The sequence below is a fragment of the Dermacentor andersoni genome, chromosome 5 (assembly GCF_023375885.2).
Source record: "Dermacentor andersoni chromosome 5, qqDerAnde1_hic_scaffold, whole genome shotgun sequence".
NCBI classification, from domain to species: Eukaryota; Metazoa; Arthropoda; class Arachnida; order Ixodida; family Ixodidae; genus Dermacentor; species Dermacentor andersoni.
This window is the reverse complement of record NC_092818.1, coordinates 144,948,867-144,973,648: the sequence shown is the minus strand read 5'-3', so window position 1 is coordinate 144,973,648 and position 24,782 is coordinate 144,948,867. Positions and strand designations below refer to the sequence as shown.

Genomic DNA, 24,782 nt, shown 5'->3' with positions numbered 1-24,782 from the left:
ACTCTATGGACGAAATAAAGTAAAATGTTAACTTATTCGCAAGTACTCTATCAGACCGGTATTCCAGTAGGTGCCGCGAGCATGAAGTCGTTTTCGGTTTCGGTTTAGGAGGTTATGACCGACTAGATATCGACTCGATCCGTTAAAAGACAGAACAAAAACAAGTCGTCTGCGCGTTCTGTGGACACACGACGCACTACACACTCGCTAACCGCACCAGCCTCACGTTTGGCTGTCAAGCTCTACTCCGTTCTGCAATTGTCGAGTTGCACCCTATAAATCTCCAATGCCAGTATTTCCGTCCAAGCTGTCTCCTAACGGCGTCAAGTGTTTGCCGCTGTTTCTTCGTGGCACCGTAGTGAAAGGGTTCGGCCGAGGCAGCAAGCAGTTGGGTATACCCACCGGTGAGTGCTTTAATTCCGCTTCTTATCCGTCCCTGCTTCAATGGATGTCAAGGTGCGGTCAAGGCAAGCACCTGGAAAAATGCATTTACCGGCGCTCCCTCGTGCGTACTTGTTTCTTATATAAATATCGCGTACTACAAGCCACTGGCACTGATTACCAGCGCACTCCCCGAAGTCCAAGCCGGCAATCTGATAGCGCCCTGTAGTACCTGTACGGCATTTTGTTGTCGCTGGTTCGGCTAGCCGAAACCTTTGTGCCGGCGGTTTTTCCTTACAAGATTTCCGGCATTTTGAGACGATGAAGTAGGGCCTTTCTGCAGCTTGCGTAAGATATGGAATGGTGCGTAAGGTTAATCGCGTTCGGCTTCGATTGATTCGTGCGCCTGTCGCCGCGGGCCTGTTGATTAAACATTTATTGCGTCAGGTGAGTAAACCTCGGTTTGATGTCTTTTTCCTGCTTTCCTTTATTCTTTCTGGATATTTCTGCGTGGCTGGATCGTACCGTGTATAGTGCGTGGATTAAGTTTCCCGAGTAGAATTTAATACTAAGAACTCGCGTCATCGCACGTCGAGCGCTGCTGGCACATGGTCGTTTTCAAACACACTTGACCTCGATCTTGCTGCTCTGCTTGATCCCTCTTCGGGTGTGCTCAACATCTTTAATGTAGATCTGATAATCAAGCTCAGTGAAGATAGAAAATCAACTCTGTGGCCTGAATGGACGAAATAAACGGAATAAACAGGTCGTCTTATGATGTTTTACCTTACGCGGCGTAAAAAGATTTTTTTTCTTCATTTCACCTAGCTCCACCATTGAGGCACTTCGATCGTTACATTCTGAGAATTTTAAACTCTGATAAAGGAAACTATATATGCTAGCAAAACTACTTAAGATGCGAAAACTGCAACATATGTGCGTATGGGGCCCGTTGTTAATGTTCAGTAATACATATATTGGGTAAACTTCTGCAAGATTACAAACTGGAAAACGGTTAATTCCTGTCGGTCCTGACTGCCTCCCCCCCCCCCCTTTTTTTTTTCCTTCATGAGTCGGCCGCAGAGAAAACTTTCACCACGATATCGTTTCACAGTTTCAATTGATCGATAATTGAAGCTAAATTTGCCACTACAAGTCAACAAGGAAAAGAGAGAGGTACAAGCTACAAATCGCACAACTGAGCTCTGGTCAAATTATTTTCATCTGAGTAGACTCCACTTCACAAGTTGATTTCTGTCTTGACACTAAATTCATAAGTATCATTAGGATATAGCATAGTTCAGAAAGCTATACATTTTTTTAATATATACATAGCTCTTCCTTTCTATGTATTTCAGTAGTTATTATACAGCAGCTGAACCTTTGTGGAGTATTCATGGCATTGCCTTGCAGTTTTGCAGCCTATTTGAGAACATTGTAATAACATTTTATCATAAACATCTAGCACTCGTGAACTGTCACAATTTTTAAAGGGAGAAATGGATGCCAGGTATTGCCCTAAGGCTCTATTGCATGATATGTTATAGAATAACAACAAAAAAGGCTCAAATTTCCTTCCCGATTGTCAAGCGAGCCCCTATAGTTATTGAGTATTATGCAGCTTATTATTCTTTTTTTTTTTTGGGGGGGGGGGGGGGTATATATCTGAACTAAAAACAGCACTTAGTACGTGGCACTCCGTCCATCAATCTCAAGTGCTACGTTGCTCTCGTACGTTTCAACATGCCTATGAAATTCACAACGTGCGAGGCGTTAGTTGACCTTTTTAAATGTCAGAGGGAAAATTTTGCATGTTGCTCTGCTTGCAGAATTTATTTCTATCAGTGCTGTGCTGATACTTAATCACTATAGTGTTTAAAGGGCCCCTCACCAGGCCCCAATCCTGGTTATACGCTGGAAGTTGTTACGTGCCCTCTAATGAGCGTCCAGCCGCAGGAATTTTTCAAATTGAATACGTTTTGTATACATTTTTTTTTTTTTTTTTTAGAACCGAGGATCCCGTTACAGTCATTGACTTTGGGACCCTTGTCTGCATACTAATTGTTACATACTCATGGAGAACAAACTGAAAAATTTCAGTGGCGCGAACTCACTTCAGGAGGTGAGCGCAAGCGAAATTCCTTCCCTCCGTTCTCCCTAACGGACCTCCATGGATCGCGTGACGCATACGTCACGAACCTCTCTCTCTCTTCCCCCCCCCCCTCGGTTTGTTGCTGCGCGGCGGTCTTCCGCTGATGGTGTCGCGCGCGAGCTCTGTTGTGGTTGTCTCGTTTCGCGTGGCGCGCGATTGCGCGCGCTGGTCTCTAGAACACCTGACTAGCGGTACAAGTCGGTGCTACACGAACATTGAGGCAAACACAAACGGATCACAGAGCATGATCGCGCGCTGGAACACGGTAGGAAATTGCATAGTTTCGCTATCAGCACGCGCGACTGCACGACATGGGAACAAGAGACGAAACGGAAGTACATCTCTCTTGCTGCGGTACGAAGTAAAACAAATACACGCAGACATTCGGTTTGTGTGTTTTATTATTTCTCTAAACCTTAATTCGTCTATCGATGCAATAGATTACACAAAAATTATGCTGATCCCACGCACTGTGGGAATCGATGTAAGCGAAGCTTTCCGTGCTGGATGCTTTGATTGACGATAATTAGTGGTGATGTTGACGGCTAAAGCTTATTCAACGTTAAGGCTAACAAGAGATCGGTGAGTTGATGTTAAACGTTACCTTGCGTGCACCACTGCTGTTTGTCTGCGTAGTACACAGAACAGACAGGGAGAGGTGTTTGCTTGAGGCGTGTTGTGCGCCATATATTATAACCTCTGAGAGGGTTGAGCGTTGTCATTGCCTCACATGGCACATCGCATTGTGGCAGAAGTATTCAACTTGAATTGGATTATGGGGTTGTACGTGCCAAAACCACACTCGGATTATCGAGGCACGCCTATAGTGGCGGACTCCGGATTAATTTTGACACCGTGATGTCATTTAACGTGTCCCAAAATCTAAGTTCACGTGCGTTTTCTATTTAGTCTCCGTCGAAATACGGCTGCCGCGATTAAAATCAAATCCACGACCTCTAGCAATGCCATAGCCGCAAAGCTGACGCGGCGCGCACAGAAGTGTTGATTTGACGGTCGACCGCTTCCGTAGTGTCTCCTGGACCCTGCGGTGCGCTTTGATTAATATGGCTCTGCTTCTGCGCGCCCTCCATAAGTTGCTCTCTTGACATTTAGTAAAGCAATGAACGGGGCTAGTTGGTGGACGTTCATGATTATATTGCTCTTAGTGTTATACTGACGAACGTAAGGGACAGGACGCGGACGTGCTTCCGCTACGTACGTCCGCGTCCTGTCCCTTACGTTCGTCAGTGTAGCACTATGCGCAATATAATCATGCCCGCTTGACATTCGCATGACGTTTATTTTTCAGAAATAGCAGCAACGTACTGTACCGTACCTTGAACTTAAGCTTATCCTGTGTCCTCGCAACCGCTGTCGTATAGTGGTGGAGTTTCCTTGCCTTCTCACTGCACCTCCCCCCTTCTCTTGTGTAGGAACTGCCTCTTCTCCCTACAGTTCCATCTGCGTCCCCTCTGGTCTGCAGTTTCTGCAATGCTTCTGAGGGGAGTCACGGATAATTAAATCTGTCAAGCAGCTAAAGTGGCGCCAGCCAGGGAGCTCCAGAGGGTATTGTGCACATTCGACGCGGTGGGGTGAAAACGAGTTTCTCCCGTCGTCTTTCCTCTCTTACTCGCGCCTGCCATCTCTGAACCCCTTCCCCCCTCCCAGAAGCCGTGTGCGCGACAGCAGCAGTGGGAAAGTCGAAGGAAGAGGCAAAGAAAGCTTCTCCTTAATAACAGATGTTGCCTTGAATAATTCTCGAAGTCACGAGTCACTAAGTGCGACGTCACAGCAAGGACACATGTACCACGTAGGCGCACTACGTCATCCCTCCTGCTTGGAGCGCGGCGCCCGCGAGGAGAAGGGCAAACGGCGACCGGCTCTTACGCGGGAGTTTATGCACGAGGCCGGCTTGGCCGGAATGTCATGAACATGTAGTGTTTTGTTTTTTATTCTTGATTTTTTTTTTTCACTTTTTTTTTCTTTGTTTGATGATCCTCACCATTGATTCGCACGCCTGCTTAGGCCACTAAGCCATCATCTCTCCGCGGCGCGTAGCGATGTAATACTTAGCAGACACGATCGTTTGCGCTCATTGTATGCACGGCGCTTGTCAGCTGAAAGTGTCCACGCCTGGTGAGGGGCCCTTTAGGACAAAGTTTCATACAATGCTTTAATTCTCTTTACTTCAATTAGGTCTCCCTCTGGTCGAATGCCACAGCACATGCTGTACATTGCCGTGTTTGCTTTTCATGGTAGAAGTGTCAATTTATTTCTAGTTCTTTGCGTCGTTGTTTGCTTGTTCCTTCCGGCTGTACTGACGTAATAAACCCCCGTGGCTTTGTCACGTCACAATAAATTAAATCATGCATAGGGGGCAGCTGTTCTGCTGCTGCACTGTTTTAATTTCTTAATTTAGCATAGGAAGGTGCCTCTGTTTCCAGCTGACTCATCTTGCACAATAGTTTTGTCACAGGTGCGTACACGATCTTTACCGTTGCGGCCAGTTTATTTTCTCAACACCGAGTCGGAAGTCCCGTAGGCAGCCCATGTGCGAGACCTTTCCATGAAAATACTTTTTATGATTATTATTGCGATGGACACTCCAGCCGCATTTCGGCCGTCGCCGTGAGGTTCCGTATAAAGTCCAAGGGTGATAAAATCGTCGCCGCGCGCGCCGTATGCTGTATGTGCGAGCGAAAGTGTGCGAGGGTGAGCCGGCGAACGCGGCTCAATCGCGTGCGCGAGCGAGGAAGGCGGGCCGGAAGCGCGCGCTAGGCACGGGGGTGAGGCGGCTGCTGCTTACGGCGCGACCACGGGAGCGCCGTATCTTGAAAGTGATCTGCGACGTGGCCAGCCAAAGTGCACGCCCGCGCGGGCCTGTGATGTTTGCTGGGTGCGCGTAGTGCCGGTAGCTTCGTATGCGCTGTGCTTTCCACGTTTCGTTGGCGTTGGAGCGAGAAGTGCACGAAGGTGAATTCGCTCGCTGCTGCTTCCTCGATTCCCCACTCCAGCGTATTGACCGCAAGTTTCCGCACTCATCGAGCGAGATGTGTTCATGTTTACCTGTGCGCGCGTGACACCGTGCTTGTTAATTTAGTTAGTAAGCGAATGTTTACACGCTTATACGGCTGGTAAAACTACTATCCTTACTTCTTATAGCTATCTATAATTTGCTCTCGCAATCGGTGCTTCGCCTTTCGGGCGAAACTACAGCTTTTTTTTTTTTTTTCAATCGTTTCACTGCCTTGCACTGTGCAAAATGTTTAACATTGCTACCTCTGTGAAAGCTACAACAAAGCTGAGCATTAAAAGTTCAGTGTACCCAAACTCCTCACATGCCACAGGCATGACTTTAACCTTGCATTAGCATTATAGCTTTCCAAGAAGGCCATTTTAAATGCCAACTGTTCCAAAATATTTTCAGTGCTCGTGTTTGCTTGTGCTGCCATGGACAAATGAAGTATGAATCGGAAATTATGAAGTAAAACACTTTCTGAACCTAAACCAATTCAATGGTACAATTTCACATCACTATACAAATCCATTCACCAGTAATTATGTAAGCCTAAAACTAAGCATGCAAGGCAAAACCATACCAACATCACTGGAACTGGAGATAGTGGGAACAAAAAGAATGCATTCCAATTAGGTATAACTTGCTTGCATTTCATTCATCCACAGTAGCTCATATGTTTCTACATTCCAAAACAAAAGTGGGACAAACAACAGGTTACTGCATTTGGTTTCTGGGGCTGAGTTCTATTATTAACTAAGACAAAAATCAATATCAAATTATGGGATTTAAAGAGTCATTATAGAGAAATCGTTTGAGCTGTATTAGTAAATTACCCATCTGCAGGATGAAAAAAGGACACTCCTGCCATGAGAAAGGGATTGATAAGCCAGAATTTGTTCAAATATGAGACATATGGAAAAATCACCTTGAAGTTCTGCAACAGCTCACCAAGACGTCATAAATTTTGACAATGTCTGTTCATGCATAGTTCACTTTCTATCAGTAAAAATTGACTAGAAAATATTCTAAACAAGCCGAATATTATGTTTACCAAGCTTCAGAGACTTCTACTGAGCCACAGCGGGCAAAATACGAGAACATGCTTTGGAATTTGTGACGTCACACTGACGTACCAGCTCCAAGGTTACGACGCAAAATTCAAAATGTGTAACTTTGACCTTCATTTGCTCAGGTAATGCTGTGAAATTACCAAAAATAGAGCTTTGAAAAATATTTTATTAGTCTAGATTTATATAGACACATGGGCTACGAAGGATGGCGTAGTGGAGGGCTAAACGTAAATCCGAGTGCATGAGTGTTTTGCATTCTGTCCCATTGGAATGTGACTATGGAGGCAGGGGATCGAATTCTCCTTGTAAATCAGTAGCACAATTGCAAAGCCACTGAACCATAGCGACCTGCCATGGTGGTGTAATGGCTATGCCATTGTGCTACTAAGCCTGAGGGTGTGGGATCGAATCCTGTTCATGGAGGTCACATTTCAATGGGAATGAAATGCAAAAATGCCTGTGTACGTGCATTGGGTGCACATTAAAGAACCTCAAGTGGTCAAAATTATTCCGTAGTTCCTCACTATGGCATGACTCATCATCAAATCGTAGCTTTGGCATGTAAAACCCCAGAATGTAATTTTAACCACAGTGGCAAGTAATAATACCCACATGGACACAAATAAACAAGTACATATAGAGGCTAATGCGTCCCTGTTGCCTCTAAGGGGAGATGGCAGCTGCAGTTCTTTTCATATGGGAGGGTGAAAGGGTTGCTGTGGTTCTGGCATTCTGTGTTAAGAGCTACTGTATATGTTAGGCAAAATTTTGCTTGCTGAATTAGGAATGCTGAAATGTCTGCAAAATGGGGATGCTGAACATGGTGCTGAAATTTCTGAAGTTTTTTTGCCATGGCATCTCTTTGTGTAATTATGTACCAAATATTAGCCATAGTTTCAGATTTCCATTTGCTTTTTTTTTTCAGAAGCAAATGGCAGGATGACCAATTAAGTTGGCAGATATATTACTGCCATTTACTGGAGCCTAAGAAACTTTAGTTTATACTACCAGGATGTAAGAAATAATATACTACTCACACTTATGACCTAGAAGAGGAGAAATTCAGGATTTTATTGAGGCTGTTCGGGTTTTTTTGTTTACACATGTACCACAATGGTTAGAAAGGCTCTAAGAGAGTATACACCTTGTTTCACTTTCTTTCCATCATCGCAAAAGCCTTTCATTTTTTTTTTTTCAGTCTCCATCATTCTTTGCTCCCTGTTGAGCTGCAAAACTGTGCTTTGCGATCCCATTCCTTATTAAACCTGGTCAGAGCAAACTCACAGGATGCACTTAAAACAGCAATTTCTGTTGCGCTTTCATTATTATCCTTGCATACACATTTGGCATGTTTGAACTCAACAGCATAGCAAAATACACAAATGAAGTTAGACAGACATCTGCAAAACAGCCATGCTAATACACTACAATGCAGCCCGCTTAAATAAAAAATTTGCGCTCACAACTAAGGAATGTAGGATAAAATGAATCTGTTTTGCATATCAACCACATTATTCAATAAAATCAACACATACAGGAAACCAAAGCCGCTAAGATGACATGTGAACACAAACTGCATAGCTTGAAATACAAGGTCGTATGGCATGGTTTACTGCACTTAGCAGCATTAATAAAGGGAAAATTAAACAACCACCCTATCGTAGCAATCACTACAAATAAAACCTATACAGATTCCTTGAAAGAAACACCTCATAGTTAAATAAAAATTTGTCCTGGTCCAGGGCTCAAACCCGGGACCACTGCCTTTCTGGGGCAGTCGCTCTACCATCAGAGCTAACCAGGCGACTAGCAGATGGCTGGGCGAAGTCGAATTTATCAACAACTCGAAGCAAAGGCAAGAGTTTGATGTAACAGTTCTGCGGAAACCTGCATGGTGGAGAGAAGTAATTATTAAGGGAAAATGAGACATCCACCCAATCGTAGCAAATGCTACAAAGGAAACCCATACTGGTTCCTCGAAAGAAAAGCTGCATAGTTGAAGAAAAATTCGTCCTGGTCTGAGACTCTATCCCGGGACTACCACCTTTTTGGGGCAGCTGCTCTACCAGGCTTTTCTTTCAAGGAACCCGCATGGGTTTCCTTTGTAGCAATTGCTACGATTGGGTGGATGTCTAATTCTCCCTTTATTATTACATCACTATTACACTATTACATCAAACACTTAGCAGCATATTTAAATACTTTATACTGCTTGTTCACACTTGCCGTTGCTCTGTTTTACTCCTCAGACTGTGCATAATTTTGTGACACTAAAACATATATATATATATATAATATTAATTTTTGGGTTTATCGTATTGACATTCCCTCATGTTGCTGAAGGTGACTGTCGGTTGAAGTCTGTGCATACTATGAATGTGTGAATATCAAAATTTTCTAATATGAATATTGAACAATAATATGCAGATGCATTTATTACTAAGTTTCTTTACTGTAACACATTGCAACATTGCAATTATGTTGCCAACAGTAAAAAACAGACTAATAAGCCATCAGTAAATGGGTGCTTATTTGACCTTTGTTATTTCAAAAAAATTGAGGAGATATTAATGAAGGGAAGAAGGAGAGGTCGGAGAGCATGTCTCTAGCCTGCTACTCCTCACTGGGAAAACTGAGTAAATTTGTGCAATTATGCTGTTCTTGAAATGCACTTAAAGTGCTGTGGAGCATTTGCATAAGTAACTATCCATTTGTGCCGCCTCATCAACATATGCATTATCAAATGCCTGTCAACTTGGGGGCATTTAGACCTGCACCAGTTGTCATACAAGCAGTAAGCTCAAGAGCACAGGAAACACTGCAATTTAATGGAAACTTAGCTAGGCGAAGGCTGTGCTAACACCAAAACGGAGGAGTGGAGTACTATCAGCATAAGTTCAAATGCAATCAGTTCTGAAATTACTCCAGCGTATTTTGTTTTCTACTTTAATCTGAGGTGATATTCTGGCATGGAGCAAGGAATTCCTTCCTACACGTATTCCACTTTGTACAATTTCACCATATTGTCAGCTTTGATTGGCTCACAGAACTGCTATAGCCTCTCTGATTGGCTCAACAGGCCACCTTTACAAAATTTGATTATTCGGCATAATTTGACAATGTCCAAAGTAACAGTTGCTTAATCCAAGTTCAAAAATATACTCTTGGCACTACTCCATGTTTATAAAATGGCTACAGAGTGATTACATGTCACTCTTACATGTAATTATATGGGAACAAAGTGTCCTTACATTTCCCCACATTTTGCTCTACATGCATGTAGGACTCGGGCAGCACAGAACCTGTGGCAAGCCCCTTAATTCTATTGTTTTCCTTCATTGTGAGCAATCACGCGATCTCAGTGTCATCAAAATACTGTATTTTCAATAATATGATGCCACCTTTATCATTGTTTGCCTGCATTAAAAAAAAATGACAGCAGAGTCATGGGACCTTGCAGAATCACAGGCCAATTTCCAATGAAGCTGTACATTTCGTGCAGATGCACTAAGAATTTCAGTTGTCTAATTAAACTACACACCTTAAAATGTTGCCCATATATAGTGCTTTCGAAGCATCTGCTGAATATTCACCAAAAGGCGTACTTAACCTGCACTTAATGCAGTTATAATGCTGTGGAGAATTTGCATCAGTAATATACTGCAAAGGCTGTAATTAACCTACACAATTAGAACTTTTCCCATATATCACCACAGCAATGTGGTAGCGCATTGCATAGGGGCATTATGTTGCCTCTCTACCAGCCGCCCACAGTCTCTGTGCCAGAGTGAAGTGAGGCATTAGTGCAGCAGGCGTTCGGGGGGAAAAAAGCAAGAAAAAAGAAAGGCAAGTACCTAGGAAAATATACACACAATCAAGTCTTAAACACTCATTTGCTATAGTCGCGGATTATAGCCGCCTGCAAAAACTAAGAGAACTTGTCTAGTTTGCCAAGGACAGCATTGGTGCTTCATATAATGCATGAAAATTGGGAAAGAACAGGAAGGCAGTAATTATTTTCAAATCTTATAATTAAGCCATAATTGCTAAAGTTGTCTATGTCCACTGAATGTGAACTCAGTGTCACATACATAACTTTAAGCAAAACAAGAACAAGGTGAAAGCAAAACCCACTGTTTCGACAAGTGGACTCATCTTGTCTCTGTCTTCTTCAAGTGAAGAAGACAAGTCCTTGAAGAAGACAAGTCCATTTGTCGAAACATTGGCTCCTGCTTTCACCTTGTTCTCGTTTTGCTCATAGTCTTGAATTTCCATCTCCCGCCCTCCCCATATTTTCCCTGGATACATAACTTTGAGCACTTGTTGAAGGACTTTTCTACATGGGCTGTAATTCACCCAAGCACATTTAACTGATGAATATTATATAAATGATTGGCCTTGTCTGACGATCACTACTACTAAATTTGTTTTGAGTATCTTTGGTGCACAAGCATGTTGTGGTGGGGCCTTCTCCTGCAACACCTTATCTTTTGTTTTCACTGAACTGCTCTAAGGAGATTATTTTGAATTCGTTATCTTTATCAGTTTCACCACTTGCTATGATTTATATGAGTAGATATCACTTAACATGACTTTGTCTCTTGTTTTCTTGCTTAAGAAAAAAAAATTCACCTTTGTTTTCTTAAGTATATATGTCAGCTTTTATATTGTGCATTTGTAGACAATGGGCATTGTGTTTGTGTTGATTAAATATTACTACAGCATGTGTTTTGTCGGGGCTTACATGGTATAGAACAGCTCTTGGCTTCTATTATATGGCATCTGTTGCATCAGCCCATTAGCAGTTCGCTGCTTGTTGCAGAGCTTTCTTTTTGTAAACAACACCTCAGTAATCTGAAGTTCTTAGCTACTCTGCTTTATTCTGCAATTTTTCACTGAAAGAAATAAGGAAGCTGCAAAATCAAGTTATCACATTCGATTTCTCATCACAGCCAACTTCTCGCAAGAGCTGGTCTCGAAAATTCCTGCGGAACTGGATTGTGGAGTCTACTACGGTTGGGCTTCTGTCAATGATGGCCCTGTCAACAAGATGGTGATGAGCGTTGGCTGGAACCCATACTACAAGAACGAGAAAAAGTCTGTGGTAAGTGCTGGGGGAAAAAACATTAACACCTCTATACTAGCGTCAATACTGGTCATGCCAGTGGCCATGCCAGTGTGTGGATGATGGCTAGAGCATCAATTTGTCTCAGCTTTCTCTTTCTGGCTTGCAACATCCATGTGGATTCCTATATTAAGGTTATTAAAGCTAATTTGTCATTGTACAATCGTTATGTGGCAAATGTTCCCATTTAGCCTCTGCTTTACACCATTCAGCTGTATTGAGGCTACTACAAATGAAAGAAATTATCTAGAATTTAGAAAACATTTTTGTCCATAGTGTAGTGTACTGCCCACATATCATTTATATTTAGTGATACACTGGGTAATTTACTAGCTATGATACTCCCAATAATTATTCTTATTTGGTGTCTACTTTGCAACATTCAGCTGTATTCAATATACAAGCAAAAAAAGTTAGATTTAGAATACGAAAGATAATTGCCAATGATTACTGTTATGTACTGCCAAAATATCATGCATATGTAGTGACAAACGTGATTAACTTATCAGCTGAAGATTATGCAATACAGTGATATTACACTTTGTTCCTGTTGCTCTTATCTCATTTCACTTCCTTGCAACTGGAGAAATATTGCAGTACAAGTGAAGTGGCATTAACACATTCATGACACACTCGTCCATAGAATTCAGACCCTCGAGCTCTTTTCAGCCACACGACACATCACGTCAGACTGAAAATAAATGTGCTTTTCACAGCTGCTGTGGCACGAAAACTTGCTAGACAGGCTGCAGTAACTGTAACATATGTGAGTTAGTCTGTTTCACGTGCAGCTGCAGGCTGCAGCTGCTATTTGTGTTGCCGCTAATAACTTTCAACGGCAGTCGTGCCTTGTTCTCGGCAGATGGTGCTGCCATCTGCTGCTTTTTAGTGTTTCTGCATATCCTTTTGGAATATACAGGGGTGTTATTCCTTTTTTTGTCTAGGATTGAGGCAAGCATACTTTGTCATGTTGATGGTGACTTGAGGTAATGTTCTTAAGTGTGGCATGCTTTTGGCTCATGTTAATTTGAACTTGGGTGATTTGCAGCTGCAGTTAAGACCTCTTTTTTTTAATTTTGGCTGGCAGCCCGTGCTTACTCCAAGCATTAGTTATAGCTTAAGTGTTGTGTAATGTAAACCTTATGATTCCCTGAAGAAAGCAGTATCAAAACAAATGCGCTTTGGTGCTTACGCTTGCTTCTCCTACCACCTCATAAAATTTAAAATGTCACAGAGCATTACATAATTAATCCATAGCCCATATAAAACTTTTGTATTAGGACCTTTTACCAACAAAGCAGCCAACTTTGAACAGCTGTTTCCAAACATGTGAGTGCCACTGAATCACATTTACATTTGTCATTGTGTAAGTGATCTTGTAGCATGTGAAAACAGTATTGGCTACATCTTGGTTATTTTGCTGTATTGCCTTGCTCATATATGAAAGTGAGATTTCAGCTTAGAATAGGTTGGGGCATTTGAAAGATAAATCAAAGAAGCTGCTGCAGGTAACTGTGAAAGCAGTATTTGAGAGTTTTGCAGCGGAATATGAGCTAGAATTTAGCCAAGTCGTCATCAGTCTTGTTGCTCTGTTACTCTGATGCTACATAGTAGTTTTGTTTGTTGTCTGTGAACAAGAAAAAACGGGGCTATTGAATAGGGTAGGGTAGAATAGGGTAGGGTAGAAGGGTAGGGTAGGCTATGGAATAGGGTAGGGTAGAAGCACTGTAATGAGAGTCCACAGTGGGTACTGCTAACTGGTGCATATAGATTCATGAGCAAAGCTTGTAACAACACAACAACATAAATTTACTGACTCGCATAGCTCCCAGTCGTTTTCACCCACGACTTATATTACAGGTGTTGTGCCATGCTTATAAAATTTTAGAAACCTAACCAACACATTTTCAAGATTCAATTGGGTTGCATTCTAATTTTCTGTTAAACATGCTACTTTGTTTAAATGTAATCATGTAAGTTACTCCAAAAATAATTATAGAGTAACTGAGGGCATATGTTTCAAGCACTGTTATTTTTTTCTTTTTTTAAATGAGTGCTGTAGTTACATGTCATGGTTATATGTCATATATGTCTCTTGTTTGATTTCACTTGCAGAGTTATAACATTAAATCTATTTAACTTTGGTGCGCACAATTCACTGCTTAAAACAAGCTAAACAAATCTCCGTGTTAAATAAATGTCACTTATTCTTAATCTCATTTCATTGATGTAGGAAACTCACATCATGCACAAGTTTGACCAAGACTTCTATGGGGCAATGCTCAAGGTTGTAGTGCTGGGCTATCTGAGGCCTGAAAAGAACTTCGGCTCTCTAGGTGAGCATCTGTGGTTTATTGCTTTCAGCACAGCCTTCTTTCCTGTTCTAACCGATTTCTATATTTTGTAGCCTTTAGATGTGTTTTGTAAGCACATCATCATTGTTAGCCTATCTTTATGTCCACTGCAGGACGAAGGCGCCTCCCTGCAATCTCTAATTGCCCCTGTCTTGCACTAGTTAATTCCAAGTTGTGCCTACAGATTTCTTAATTTCATCACCCCACCTATTTTCTGCTGTCCCCAACTGCGCTTCCCTTCCCTTGGCACTCATTCTGTAACTCTAATAATCCACTGGTTACCTACCCTACACGTTACATCGCCTGCCCAGCTTCATTTCTTTCTCTTAATGTCAGCTAGAATATTGGCTACCCACATCTGATCCACACTGCTCTCCTCCTGTCTCTTAACTGATTTAGACTTCCTGTAGGCACATATTGGTGCTTTAATTTACTGGATCACTTGGCATCCACTGAAATGGGTCCAAAACACCTCTGTAACAAGAATAAAAAGCTAAAATGGTAATTACGAAATTGGAAAGAAAATTAGGCCTGTTTAAGGTTTGTGTTGACTCGTCTATCGTAAGCATTTCTTTAAAGAAGGTTCCAAGGTATAACGTTCCTTCAAAGAACTGCATTGCGTTTTGCTCCCATAAGTGCCCAGTGTACTCTATAAAGCATTAGCATTAGTTTTAGCATTAGAAAGAATAAAGCACAATTCAGGAAACTCTTAAAGCTCTGTCACAATAAAATCTGGCTGGCACATTCTTCTTGGACCTTCATGGGTGAACTAAAATATTAATGTATTTTAGCTCATGCTTTATTTAGACTTTCAATTAGACTTACGTCCTGATTCATTAATGTGATTATATATTGCCGAAAAGTCATCTCTTGAACCCTTACTGCATGAATTCTTGTTTTCTCTTGAAAAAAAAAAAACTATACAAGCTTTTGTTTAGGCCTGAAATGCCTAAACCAACCTCCCTTTTATGAAAAAATGCTTGTTTGCATATTTATGAGCCAAAATTGTGCATCATGCATGATACACCACATACTTATGGGTGTGTTTCGTGACCGTGCAAATGTACATTTGAATTGCAGAAAACTTGCAAAAGGTATCAGAAAGCCTTAAAAACATGACACATTGCTTTAAGCAATGGAGTGTACTATTTTTTACTGCTTCAGCTAATACAAGTATTATTGAAATTTTATTATGTCATCCTTGATTGACTAATTGATAGCTTCAATATCTAGGCTGGATCACTTATAGACCTAAGTTTTAGGTTAATTTTTCTTTTGCACCGTCTTTAGGAACTTAATGCAAGCTGAAGGAAAATCTTCATATTTCTTTGAGAGTTATTTGCTGCTGCTGCTATTAGCGACTAGAACTCGGCAGGCACCACGCTATCTTCATCGTAATAGCTGTGCTGGCATATTCATTTTTTTGCCTATTCTACAAAAATAATGGTGCTAAGAAAGAGTATAGCCCGTACAAATATGATATGTAATGTGCCAACAAATTTCTTATTTTTTTACAAATCTCTACTCTGCTCCTCAAAACAACCTCTAACTGCATGCTGTATCATATATGATAGCTTCAATAATGCTAGCCTCACAAAACCACCCGAATGTATTTCTCTATCAAAACATCTCGGTAGGCTAAAAATCGACAAATAAACACCTTGATATTTTTTGCGTGCTGCTTTAAAGTGCTTAGACTGAAAATGTATTATTAGAAAAACTTGGAGCGCTAGAAACACACGGGACACAGAAAAGGAACACACACCACAGGCACTTAGCAGAAAGCGTGTGGTGTGTGTTCCTTTTCTATGTCCCGTGTGTTTATAGCGCTCTGTGTTTTTCTAATATTGCATTACCAACTAGCCCAGCTATCCATACTTTTGTGAAAATATATTGTTTATTTAAACAATGACCTTTCTACACATTGTGTGAACTACATTTGTATGCAACTGTGATTCACTATACATATTTTAAAAGAAAAGTAACTGAAAAATTATTTCCAGTACTGAAGTTGCTATATATTTCATTGCTAGAGAGGAGAAAGATTCTGTGTGAATACATGATTTTTTCTTTTTTCAATTCTGTTATGATAGAGGATGTTCTAGAACGTGTGTACCATTTATGATACACCATGTGATGAAGGGTTAATCGCTGCTGTCCAGTGTTTAATAATCACATTCAGAAACAGTAATGGAAAGATATTAATTTAAAGGGTTATGACACATGCTTTTTGTTTCCTGACTTTTATGCTTTGGTTAGTCGCTGTGCACATAATACAGTTAAACCTCGATATAACAAAATAGGTAAAAAAAGTAGGTAAAATCCGCAGTTTGCTTTGTTATATCGAAATTTCGTTGTATTGGAATTCGGCCTTTAATGCAAATAAGTACAGTCGCCAATCGATTTTTCTTACAAGGAAAGGAGCCGCAGAACTTTTGGAATTATCGGCCAATTGAAAAAAAAAAGCTAATTTTAATGAAAAATCAGTTTATTTTGATGAATTTGGTAGTCTGCAACGAAGCCAACCACACTTTCGCATGCACTCCGCCCCTGCAGCTGATAGCGAATGCCTCGTCTGCCTTTAGCTCCAACGAGTCACCGAAACTCGAGATTACGCAGCCTCCCATACTAAACGCGCGGGAAGACAGCTAACATGGTGCCACACCGTCTCGGCGCGCCCACTCTTTGCACGCGCGGCAGATTACGCGGCAGATTAAGCAGGGTGCACGGCTGCGTATGCTCTCAGCCGCGCTTACAGCCATGCGCAACCGCGGCCGAGACTCGCGCCAGAAATCGCGAAGTGCTAACTTATTCCCCCACTCCACCCCCAGCCCCTCTCGCGCGCTTCATCGCGTCACCGCGAGCGAGCTCCCCTCCCCTCTTTCTCTTTTCTCGCGCGGAAAGGCGGCACTCATGAAGCCACCATCTTTCTTGTCTCCCCCTCGCACACTTTCACTCGCACCTAAAGCACAAAGTGCGCGGGCCGCGATAGGATCTTATCACACTTGTTTATAGACCTCAGACTCTGCCCAGGCGGCGCTGCGGAAAAACCCGTCACCAGCGCCCCCATCGCAGCCTTGGCGCTAACTGAGTAGTGCAAGGAGAGCTGTCCGCAAGCGAAGCTGCATAGGCCACAATGGACCCTTCTCTTTCGTTTGTTGTTTAGGCACGGTTTACTAAAAATCAAGGACCTGGAAAGCTTCTTACGCCCATCCACGCTTCGGAAAGGAAGCTCAGCAGGGCGAAGTACGTGTACAATATAAAATAAAGTCTCAAGTGTTATTTCGGCGTGCTGCACCTCGCAAGTACAGAGAGCATCAGGTTTGTCTGTAGGCATATCAGCATAAAAATCTAAGCATTTCAAATTGGTTCATATTGAATATGTCCTGAACACAAGACTTAAGTATCTCCTGTATGTTTATGTACTTTATCGTAATGTTTTGTCTCGCAATTATTTACAGAGACTAAATCCTTTCATAGCCTTTTCGAGGGCAGCAAACAGAAAACGTCTTCCAAGGCAGTAAAGAGCGTGCGATCATAATGAAAGTAAGCTTCCTACAGTGCCTACGCGCTGCATCTTTCTTTCTCGCAGGAGCTACAGCATCGCTCAGTACCTTAATTTGAACTTTTCGCAGACGCTTCGAGCAACAAGTGCGCACAAATAAATGTAAATAAACGCCACATTTTTTTTCGTTACACACGTGCGTTACTTCGCAATTACTCATCCAGTGCTCCTACAGCAACTTTATTGCTCACATTTGAAAAACGCAGTAGAGCAGGCTCAGCACATTACGAAGCGTGCTTGTTGTATCGGTGCAGCTAGGACATACCAAATACCGAAAGTAGAAATGAGCTCGCGATACAACGATGCTCTAGAACAGGATTTTGAATTCATAAACGAACCAAAATGTTTGGTTAAGCTGACCTGCCAAATCTCTCCGTTCCACTTGTTGAGTCAAGCAGAGGCGGACATCTGTTAAAGGTGGAGATATCGATGGCACATAAGCAGGATGGTTCGCAACGTTGTTTTTTGTGTTACCAACGCAGTGGCGGCTGCAGATTCTTGAGTTTTCGCTTGGTTACCACGGTCCTCCGTCAGGGCTACGCAACACAATTACAGAAGAACAAAATTGTCGCACTTTCTCATGCGAGCTGCTGTGTTGTGGGGAATGCAAGTAATCCGATTACCCAACAGGTTGAACGGCCCCTATCCAGCGCTTTCGCCTTTCCCCTTCATACGATCGCGATGGAAATAGGTAAAAAAAAAACTGAACGTTGTTATTCCGTTTTTCACGTTCATGGCAATTTACAACACAACAGTAGCGTCGATTGCGGCGTTTCTTCGTAGCGCGAGAAACTATCGCGGTTGCCTTCGTTTCCGCCATCAGTCTGAAGAGTGAGCCAGCAAGCGCTTTATGGCAGTTCGGCGGCCCGTCCGACTATCGCAGAAATCCATAGCTCTCTGTCTGGGTGTTAAATGCGCAATACACTCGCAATATGGACCAAAATCTAGTTAAATCGTTGTTTCGCCGTCGCTAGCTGTATAGGCAACTTAGCAAGGGAGTCGGGCTTCGCACTACTCAATTACTGCCTCTTCGCAACGGCAGGTGGCGCTACGCGTCTTGCAAAACTCCAGAGTCTGACGTCCATACCGAACATGATGCGGCTCCACATCGGCGGTAGCTCTTGTCAGGTCATGCGCGATTTGAGAGGTGGGTTAGCAAGCAGCTGCCTGTAATTCAATCATTTGACCGTCTGCGTCCCGGAAGTTGCCATTTATTGTCTCGGCATTCGTTTGCGGCGGAAGCGAAATTTCATTATATTAAAATCACATACAAGCACACTTTGTTATACTGAAGTTATAAATATGTGTTTATGGACAAGAGGTTATGAAAAGTTAAATACTTCATTATATTGAGAATTTTGTGATATTGAAGTTCATTATATTGAGGTTTAACTGTAATTAGGGAATGAAGCTATAAACGCTATGATGCAACCAGGCACTTTGCCAGGACTTTTCAGGGAGGCTAAGGCTCGATTATTCTCCGTCAGGTTTTCGAAGCTTAGTGCATAATGATACAACCATTACCCTCAGCAGGCCCCTTGTCTACCTGCAGGCATGTGTCATCCTGTACTTGACTGGGGCTGGCATTCGAAGGATATGCACCTTTGTTCATAGGCAACATGACAGGCATAAAAGGGAGCAGGGAGTCTATCAGAAAAATTTCGGGGTGGAGGCCTGAAGCCCAGTCAGCCCTCCCTGGCTGCACCACTGGATGTGACTACTAATAATGCACAATAACATAGTTATTTGTGGCTAGTTCTAGCTTTGCTTCACAATGACTGCCGCAAGAGACATGGCAGCTGTTGCAACTTATGTAAAAGTACATGTACTTGCTGTGGGCCTAGTTGGTGCGTACTCTACATAGTAGAAAAACACATTCACACTACATAAGAAAACAAGTAGGCAAGGGGCAGTCCCTGGTTGCCCTCTTTTCTTTTGTGACGTGAATGTATTTGCGCTTCCTTGCTATGTCATAAAGCCGATAGTTGGGTGGCTTCACAGCTGATCATTGTGCTCACAAACCAGCAATGCGAGGGAGTACACCAGTTCAGCTGCTATTTGCAGAATTTGCTTGCTAGCCGCACATGTGATACACCATGTCATCACTGTCTGAATCACAATTTACCTTGCATAGGTATCATTTCCAAATTTGAACTGATTAGTCTCTTTGTGTGCCGTTAAGGTCTTCCCTGAAATGCCTGGTAGCCAACGTGCATTAGTGTAATCATACATATAAATTCTGGGGTATCATAGACGTTATATTGACTTGGGTCATTTTGAAATCAGATTCTGTGATGCTGTAGAGCAATGTAAATTTATTTGTGCCTAAGTTCCTTTGCTCTTATGGTTACACTTGCACTAATTAAAGGCTGAAAGGCTGAAGAGAGGAAAATGCTTTGCTATGTCTTGTGATGAAATTTTCATTGCTCTTTGGTGACATTCATCTCTCCTTTTTCCACTGTCCTGCCACCTGTCACTTGTCTTGCCCAGATGAGCTAGTTTCAGCGATCAAAGCAGACATGCAGAACGCCGATGAAAGTCTCAACCGTGAAGAGTGGCGGCTGTTCAAGAATCACAGGTTTTTCACAGAGAACATTGCAAATGGCACCGAGATCGTGCGCCAAGAGACGTGATCCTGGAATTTTTAGAGCAATTTTACAATTGTCCCCACCACTATTTTGTATGTTCCTTACTGTGACATACGCTAACTTATTTCTACCATTTCTGTTCCATCACCTTTCCAAACTGAAGCACATTCCTTGTCCCAGGTGTAGAAAATTTATGAAGATGCATTTGTTGCAGAGGAGAGTGGTTTAATTTCGCGTGATTCTTCAAGCATGGCCTCGTGAAGGAATTTTGCTCAAGGAGGCACACTAATGGAAGGCTTATGGCAGCCTTGCAATTAATCACCATCTTTTTGTGTCCATTACCTCCACAAAAACTAAATTATTTGTATCATTCTCTTTCATTATTTGTCCAAATTAGAAGCTCATTTCCAGTACCCCGGTGTAGCGCATTTGCAAGAAGTTTTCTTCTTTGAGCAAGACATCTTCAGCTTTAGTATTTCTTTCTTTTGAGGGTGATTATTTAAAACAGTATTTTGCACCTAGATTAGATGTGTTAGCACATCTTTTTTACAAACAATGGTGTTAACTTGTTTCATATTGAAAGAAACAGTTGAAAGTGTATTAATATTGTCATCTATTTTTTTTATGTACCACTGTTGTCACAGTCAACAAAATGTGAGAGAAAATGATTTTGCAGAATTTAACTGAACGAAAGAACTGTAATTTCCATGTTGTGAAGGAACTTGCAATGCAATTAAGAAACAAGTGTAGTTTGCCGGTGTGTTTCTGTTAAACGTCTTACCATAAACGTCTGTAGCTCATCGCCGGCATGATCTAACTCGTGATGAGGCTTCATGTGCACTGAGGAAACAGTGAACCATTGAGATTTTGTAAAACATTGGACAAGGGTCCAATGCCATTGCAAATACCTTAGAAAAGGCAAAATCAGAAATGTTCATCACCTGCAGTGCACTTTTATTTCATGTTTACTCAAGATATTGAAGTTAGTGGAAGCATTCCTTCTTCATGCTGTAAAGGATCACATTAAAAAAAAATGCAAAACTACAAATTTTCATTGTTTATTTATGGTGTCATTGTTGACATGCGAGTACTGTAATGTAAATCTGCCATGCTTTCCAATTTTGAAATCATGACATTGTAACTTGAGGTAGCTATAGACATTTTGCAATGAGCTGTGTGATACTTTCTATGCCCTGAATTGATAGAGCTTTCTTTCCTTTTTATCTTTGCTTTCTAAAATATTGCAAGGGTGATTGGATATTCATAATAGAGGGCATTTTTCCTGCAGTGGACTTATATAGGCTGATTGTGATTGTATGGTGTTCCAGTTTGCATGAGAAACCTTGCAGAACTAAAGATGATGCTTCATTGTTGAGGCTACATAGCAAAACAGGTTGGTTTAGCATAAGCAAGCTAGCCTACTGGGCAAGCCTCATCACTGAAAAAATGCTTCTCTCTTAGTATATCCTTGCACTTAAAGTTACTTGAAGTCACCATTAGACTTGTACAGTAGAAGCCTGCTAGCACATTCTTTACTGATAGGTTCTTATGGTTATGATCTTGCTGATGCCTATAAGTATAGCAGCATGCTTACATAGTGTTATCTGGGTGCTATTGCCTGTGAAAAGCATGTTAGAGAGGTTCTACTGCAGTTGCTATGCTATATTTTTCCTTTTATGGAGCGTGTAGTGGGAACAAGGTGTTGGCTGGCTTTTTCAAGCACGTGTGTTAAATTTATTACTAATTTATTCATTTTTGGCAGAATCGGTTTGCTTTAAATGTTAGTGTGATGTTTAAAGCAGTCGTGTTGGGTTTATCGTATTTGCTTAATGCTGGTCTATGTTGTATTGTCTTGGAGGTGCAGGCTTGAGATTTTGATGCCTTGTTGGCCTTACGTAGCACGTAAACTCATTTTCCTCACAACTCCAGCACCACCATTACCAGCGGACAGCACAGTTGTGAAACGTAACATGCTTTATTGGATGTGAAATTTCTCACATGCTTGTTTTAGTTATCATGCATTGAAAGCCTCATCTTGGTGCATTTACAAAGAGATCTGACCTATTGTGTAGCTTTTGTGTACACATCTGTTCGAATGCTCCCTTATTTTAATAAAGGAGTTATGGTAACATGCCTTGTCACACATTTGTGGATTTTGTTGTATATGGCTCTTTTTTTCCAGTCCCTGCTGTAATAGCCCAGTGGCTATGGGGTTGTGCTGCTGAGCTCGATGTGGTGGTTTCGGCTGTGGTGACCGCATACCGATAGGGGCAGAATGTGAAAACGCCCATGTACCGTGCATTGGGTGCGTGTTGGAGTACCCAGAGTGGTCAAAATTAATCTGGAGCACCCCCCACACATACTACAGTGTGCCTCATAATCAGATTGTGGTTTTGACACGCAAAATCCCCGAATTTTATAAAAACTATGTTGCTGCACACCATGGCACACTTGCATCAGCTCTACGGGCACACATTAAATATTTATCTGCAAGCGATGATCACTCTTTACAGGTTCACTTTGCCAAAAGCCTTTCAATTATAAAGAAAAAGTTTTAGGTATGCATCTCTTAAAGGGGCCCGCCAACACCCTTTTGAAGTAAGCCAGCCTGCTCATTATACAAAGATTACACCCGCATTTGGCATATGACAAGCATTGCCTCTAAAAAGGTGACTTGTTCTTTCCTTCATTCCTTTGCAATCCCTGCCACATTTTGTTGCCAACTACAAAGTGGCTGTTGGCCATGTCATTTCACATGTTGTGAATGGCAATAGTAGTAGAGAATGCAAGAAAACAAATGAAAATCCTGAGTGGCATAGAAAGTTGAGTCCGAGTTGCACAGCTAAAACGGACCATAACCATACTGGACATACACTGAAGAAATCCACTAAAATGAAAATGGGAACATAATCACTCTCATTGGCAGCAATCTGCAGCTTCTAACATGCTGGAAAAGACTTCAGATAATGCTATAGATGGTGAAACATTGTTGTTGGCATTCTGTAACTCGGCCAAGCAAGAACTAGTTGGCAATTGGGACCATACTTTATCTTATTGGTGCCCTTTCATACCTAAGGGGTCTTTTATCCTTTGCAAGCAAATGTCTTGTCGTTTTCTAGTCGATTGTCGAAATTTCTTGACACGGCAGCTCTGAGCTTCTAGCATTGGTACAGGACACTCAAGCAGGTGCAAGCTGCATTCTGAAGTCACTTGTAGTTGTCCAACAAGAATATGCCAGCGTGTCATCTCTCACTTAGGACACAACTCTGCTCAAAGTGAGCCCAGTGAGCCTGACAACTCCACAAAGCTCGCACAGCTGTATCCATTCAAGTGTGCAAATTTCAGTCTGCTGCTCCGTCTGGCACATGTATCACAGTTTTGTGCACCAAAAAGAGGGAATATGTAAGAGAATAGGTGCTACAGGGAGAGATGTGATGTTATGTGCACTGTATAGGCAACCCCCCTACAGTTTCCAGGAGGGCACGACAAATGAAGTATAACCAATGTCAAAAGTTTGCGGACTGTGATTTAAGAAAAACCTGGATGTTTCCACTGCTTGTGCATACAGCCTGTTCCGATTTCCGAGTATTCTGAACACTTCAAAAGAAAAATAATAATTGGCACACAACTATTCATTGAATAAGAATGACCACAAACTGCTACAGAATGCATTGTTTGCTCATATTGACACGTGTACTTGTTTGTTTTTTGAGTGACCGCTTTTCACCATCTAACAAATGTTATCGCTCAGCGCAGGACACGGCCATATGCATCGGAAATTTCTCTAATGTTATCGATGGTTCTATCTGCTGTCACCAAAGCTTGCGTAATCTGATTGCATGTGTGACGCGAATTATGTAGAACTTTCTGGAAGATATACAGGCACCAGCGATTACTCTGGAACCTTCGATGACTCGTGTATAAAAGCCAATGCGCTTGACCGGCACAGGATATTTTCGCCGATCGCCGACTGTGTTCACCGCTATCGTGCTTCGAGCGTAACCCGCTTGTGAGGGCACAGGTTTGCCCAATAAAACATGTTTCGCCGTTCACCGTTTGGCTGCTTTCTTAACCGTCACTACCATATGACACTATGTTGTGGTTTGCAAACTTTTGACATCAGATGTACCCAAGTCTAGCAGAATTCTGAGTGCAGCATGCAGCAATGGCCCAGGTCTGGCAAGCACAACAGACAGAAAAGCTATTATGTGGACCAAGCACAATGTGCGAAGTGTAGAGCTGAGAATTTGTGGGATAGGAGAACAGCTGGCAGGGGAAAAGAAAAGTCTCGCTACAACAAAGCTCTCGTAGACGAAATAGTACAAGGGGCCACAAACAAGTGCACAAATGTGAAGAACGTGAAGCAGTAGCTACAAATATGGCTCCCAAAGAAGCAGAATGCAGAAGCAATGTGCAGGAGGGAGAAAGAAAGCAGCTCCAGTGCGACTGTATTTGCGATTGACAAGTTGCAAAAGTCGGGAAGTTTGCTGCCCAGCAAATCCCTAATTTACAGGGTCCACCTTTCTTT

At 42.1% G+C, this 24,782-nt stretch overlaps 1 protein-coding gene across 2 annotated transcripts; it reads left to right on the top strand.

Moving 5' to 3' along the window:
* Positions 1 to 164: 164 nt before the first annotated feature.
* Rfk (Riboflavin kinase) lies at positions 165 to 22,387 on the top strand. Of its 2 annotated transcripts, none has more exons than XM_050178862.3 (4): positions 165 to 404; positions 11,575 to 11,726; positions 13,981 to 14,083; positions 20,157 to 22,387. In XM_050178862.3, exons 1-4 carry the CDS (start codon positions 287 to 289, stop codon positions 20,297 to 20,299), a joined length of 516 nt encoding a protein of 171 aa, XP_050034819.1. In that variant the 5' UTR covers positions 165 to 286; the 3' UTR covers positions 20,300 to 22,387. The 2 variants fall into 2 exon arrangements, with proteins under 2 accessions (XP_050034819.1, XP_054927088.1); XM_055071113.2 differs by lacking the exon at positions 165 to 404 and adding an exon at positions 5,367 to 5,506.
* Positions 22,388 to 24,782: the final 2,395 nt, after the last annotated feature.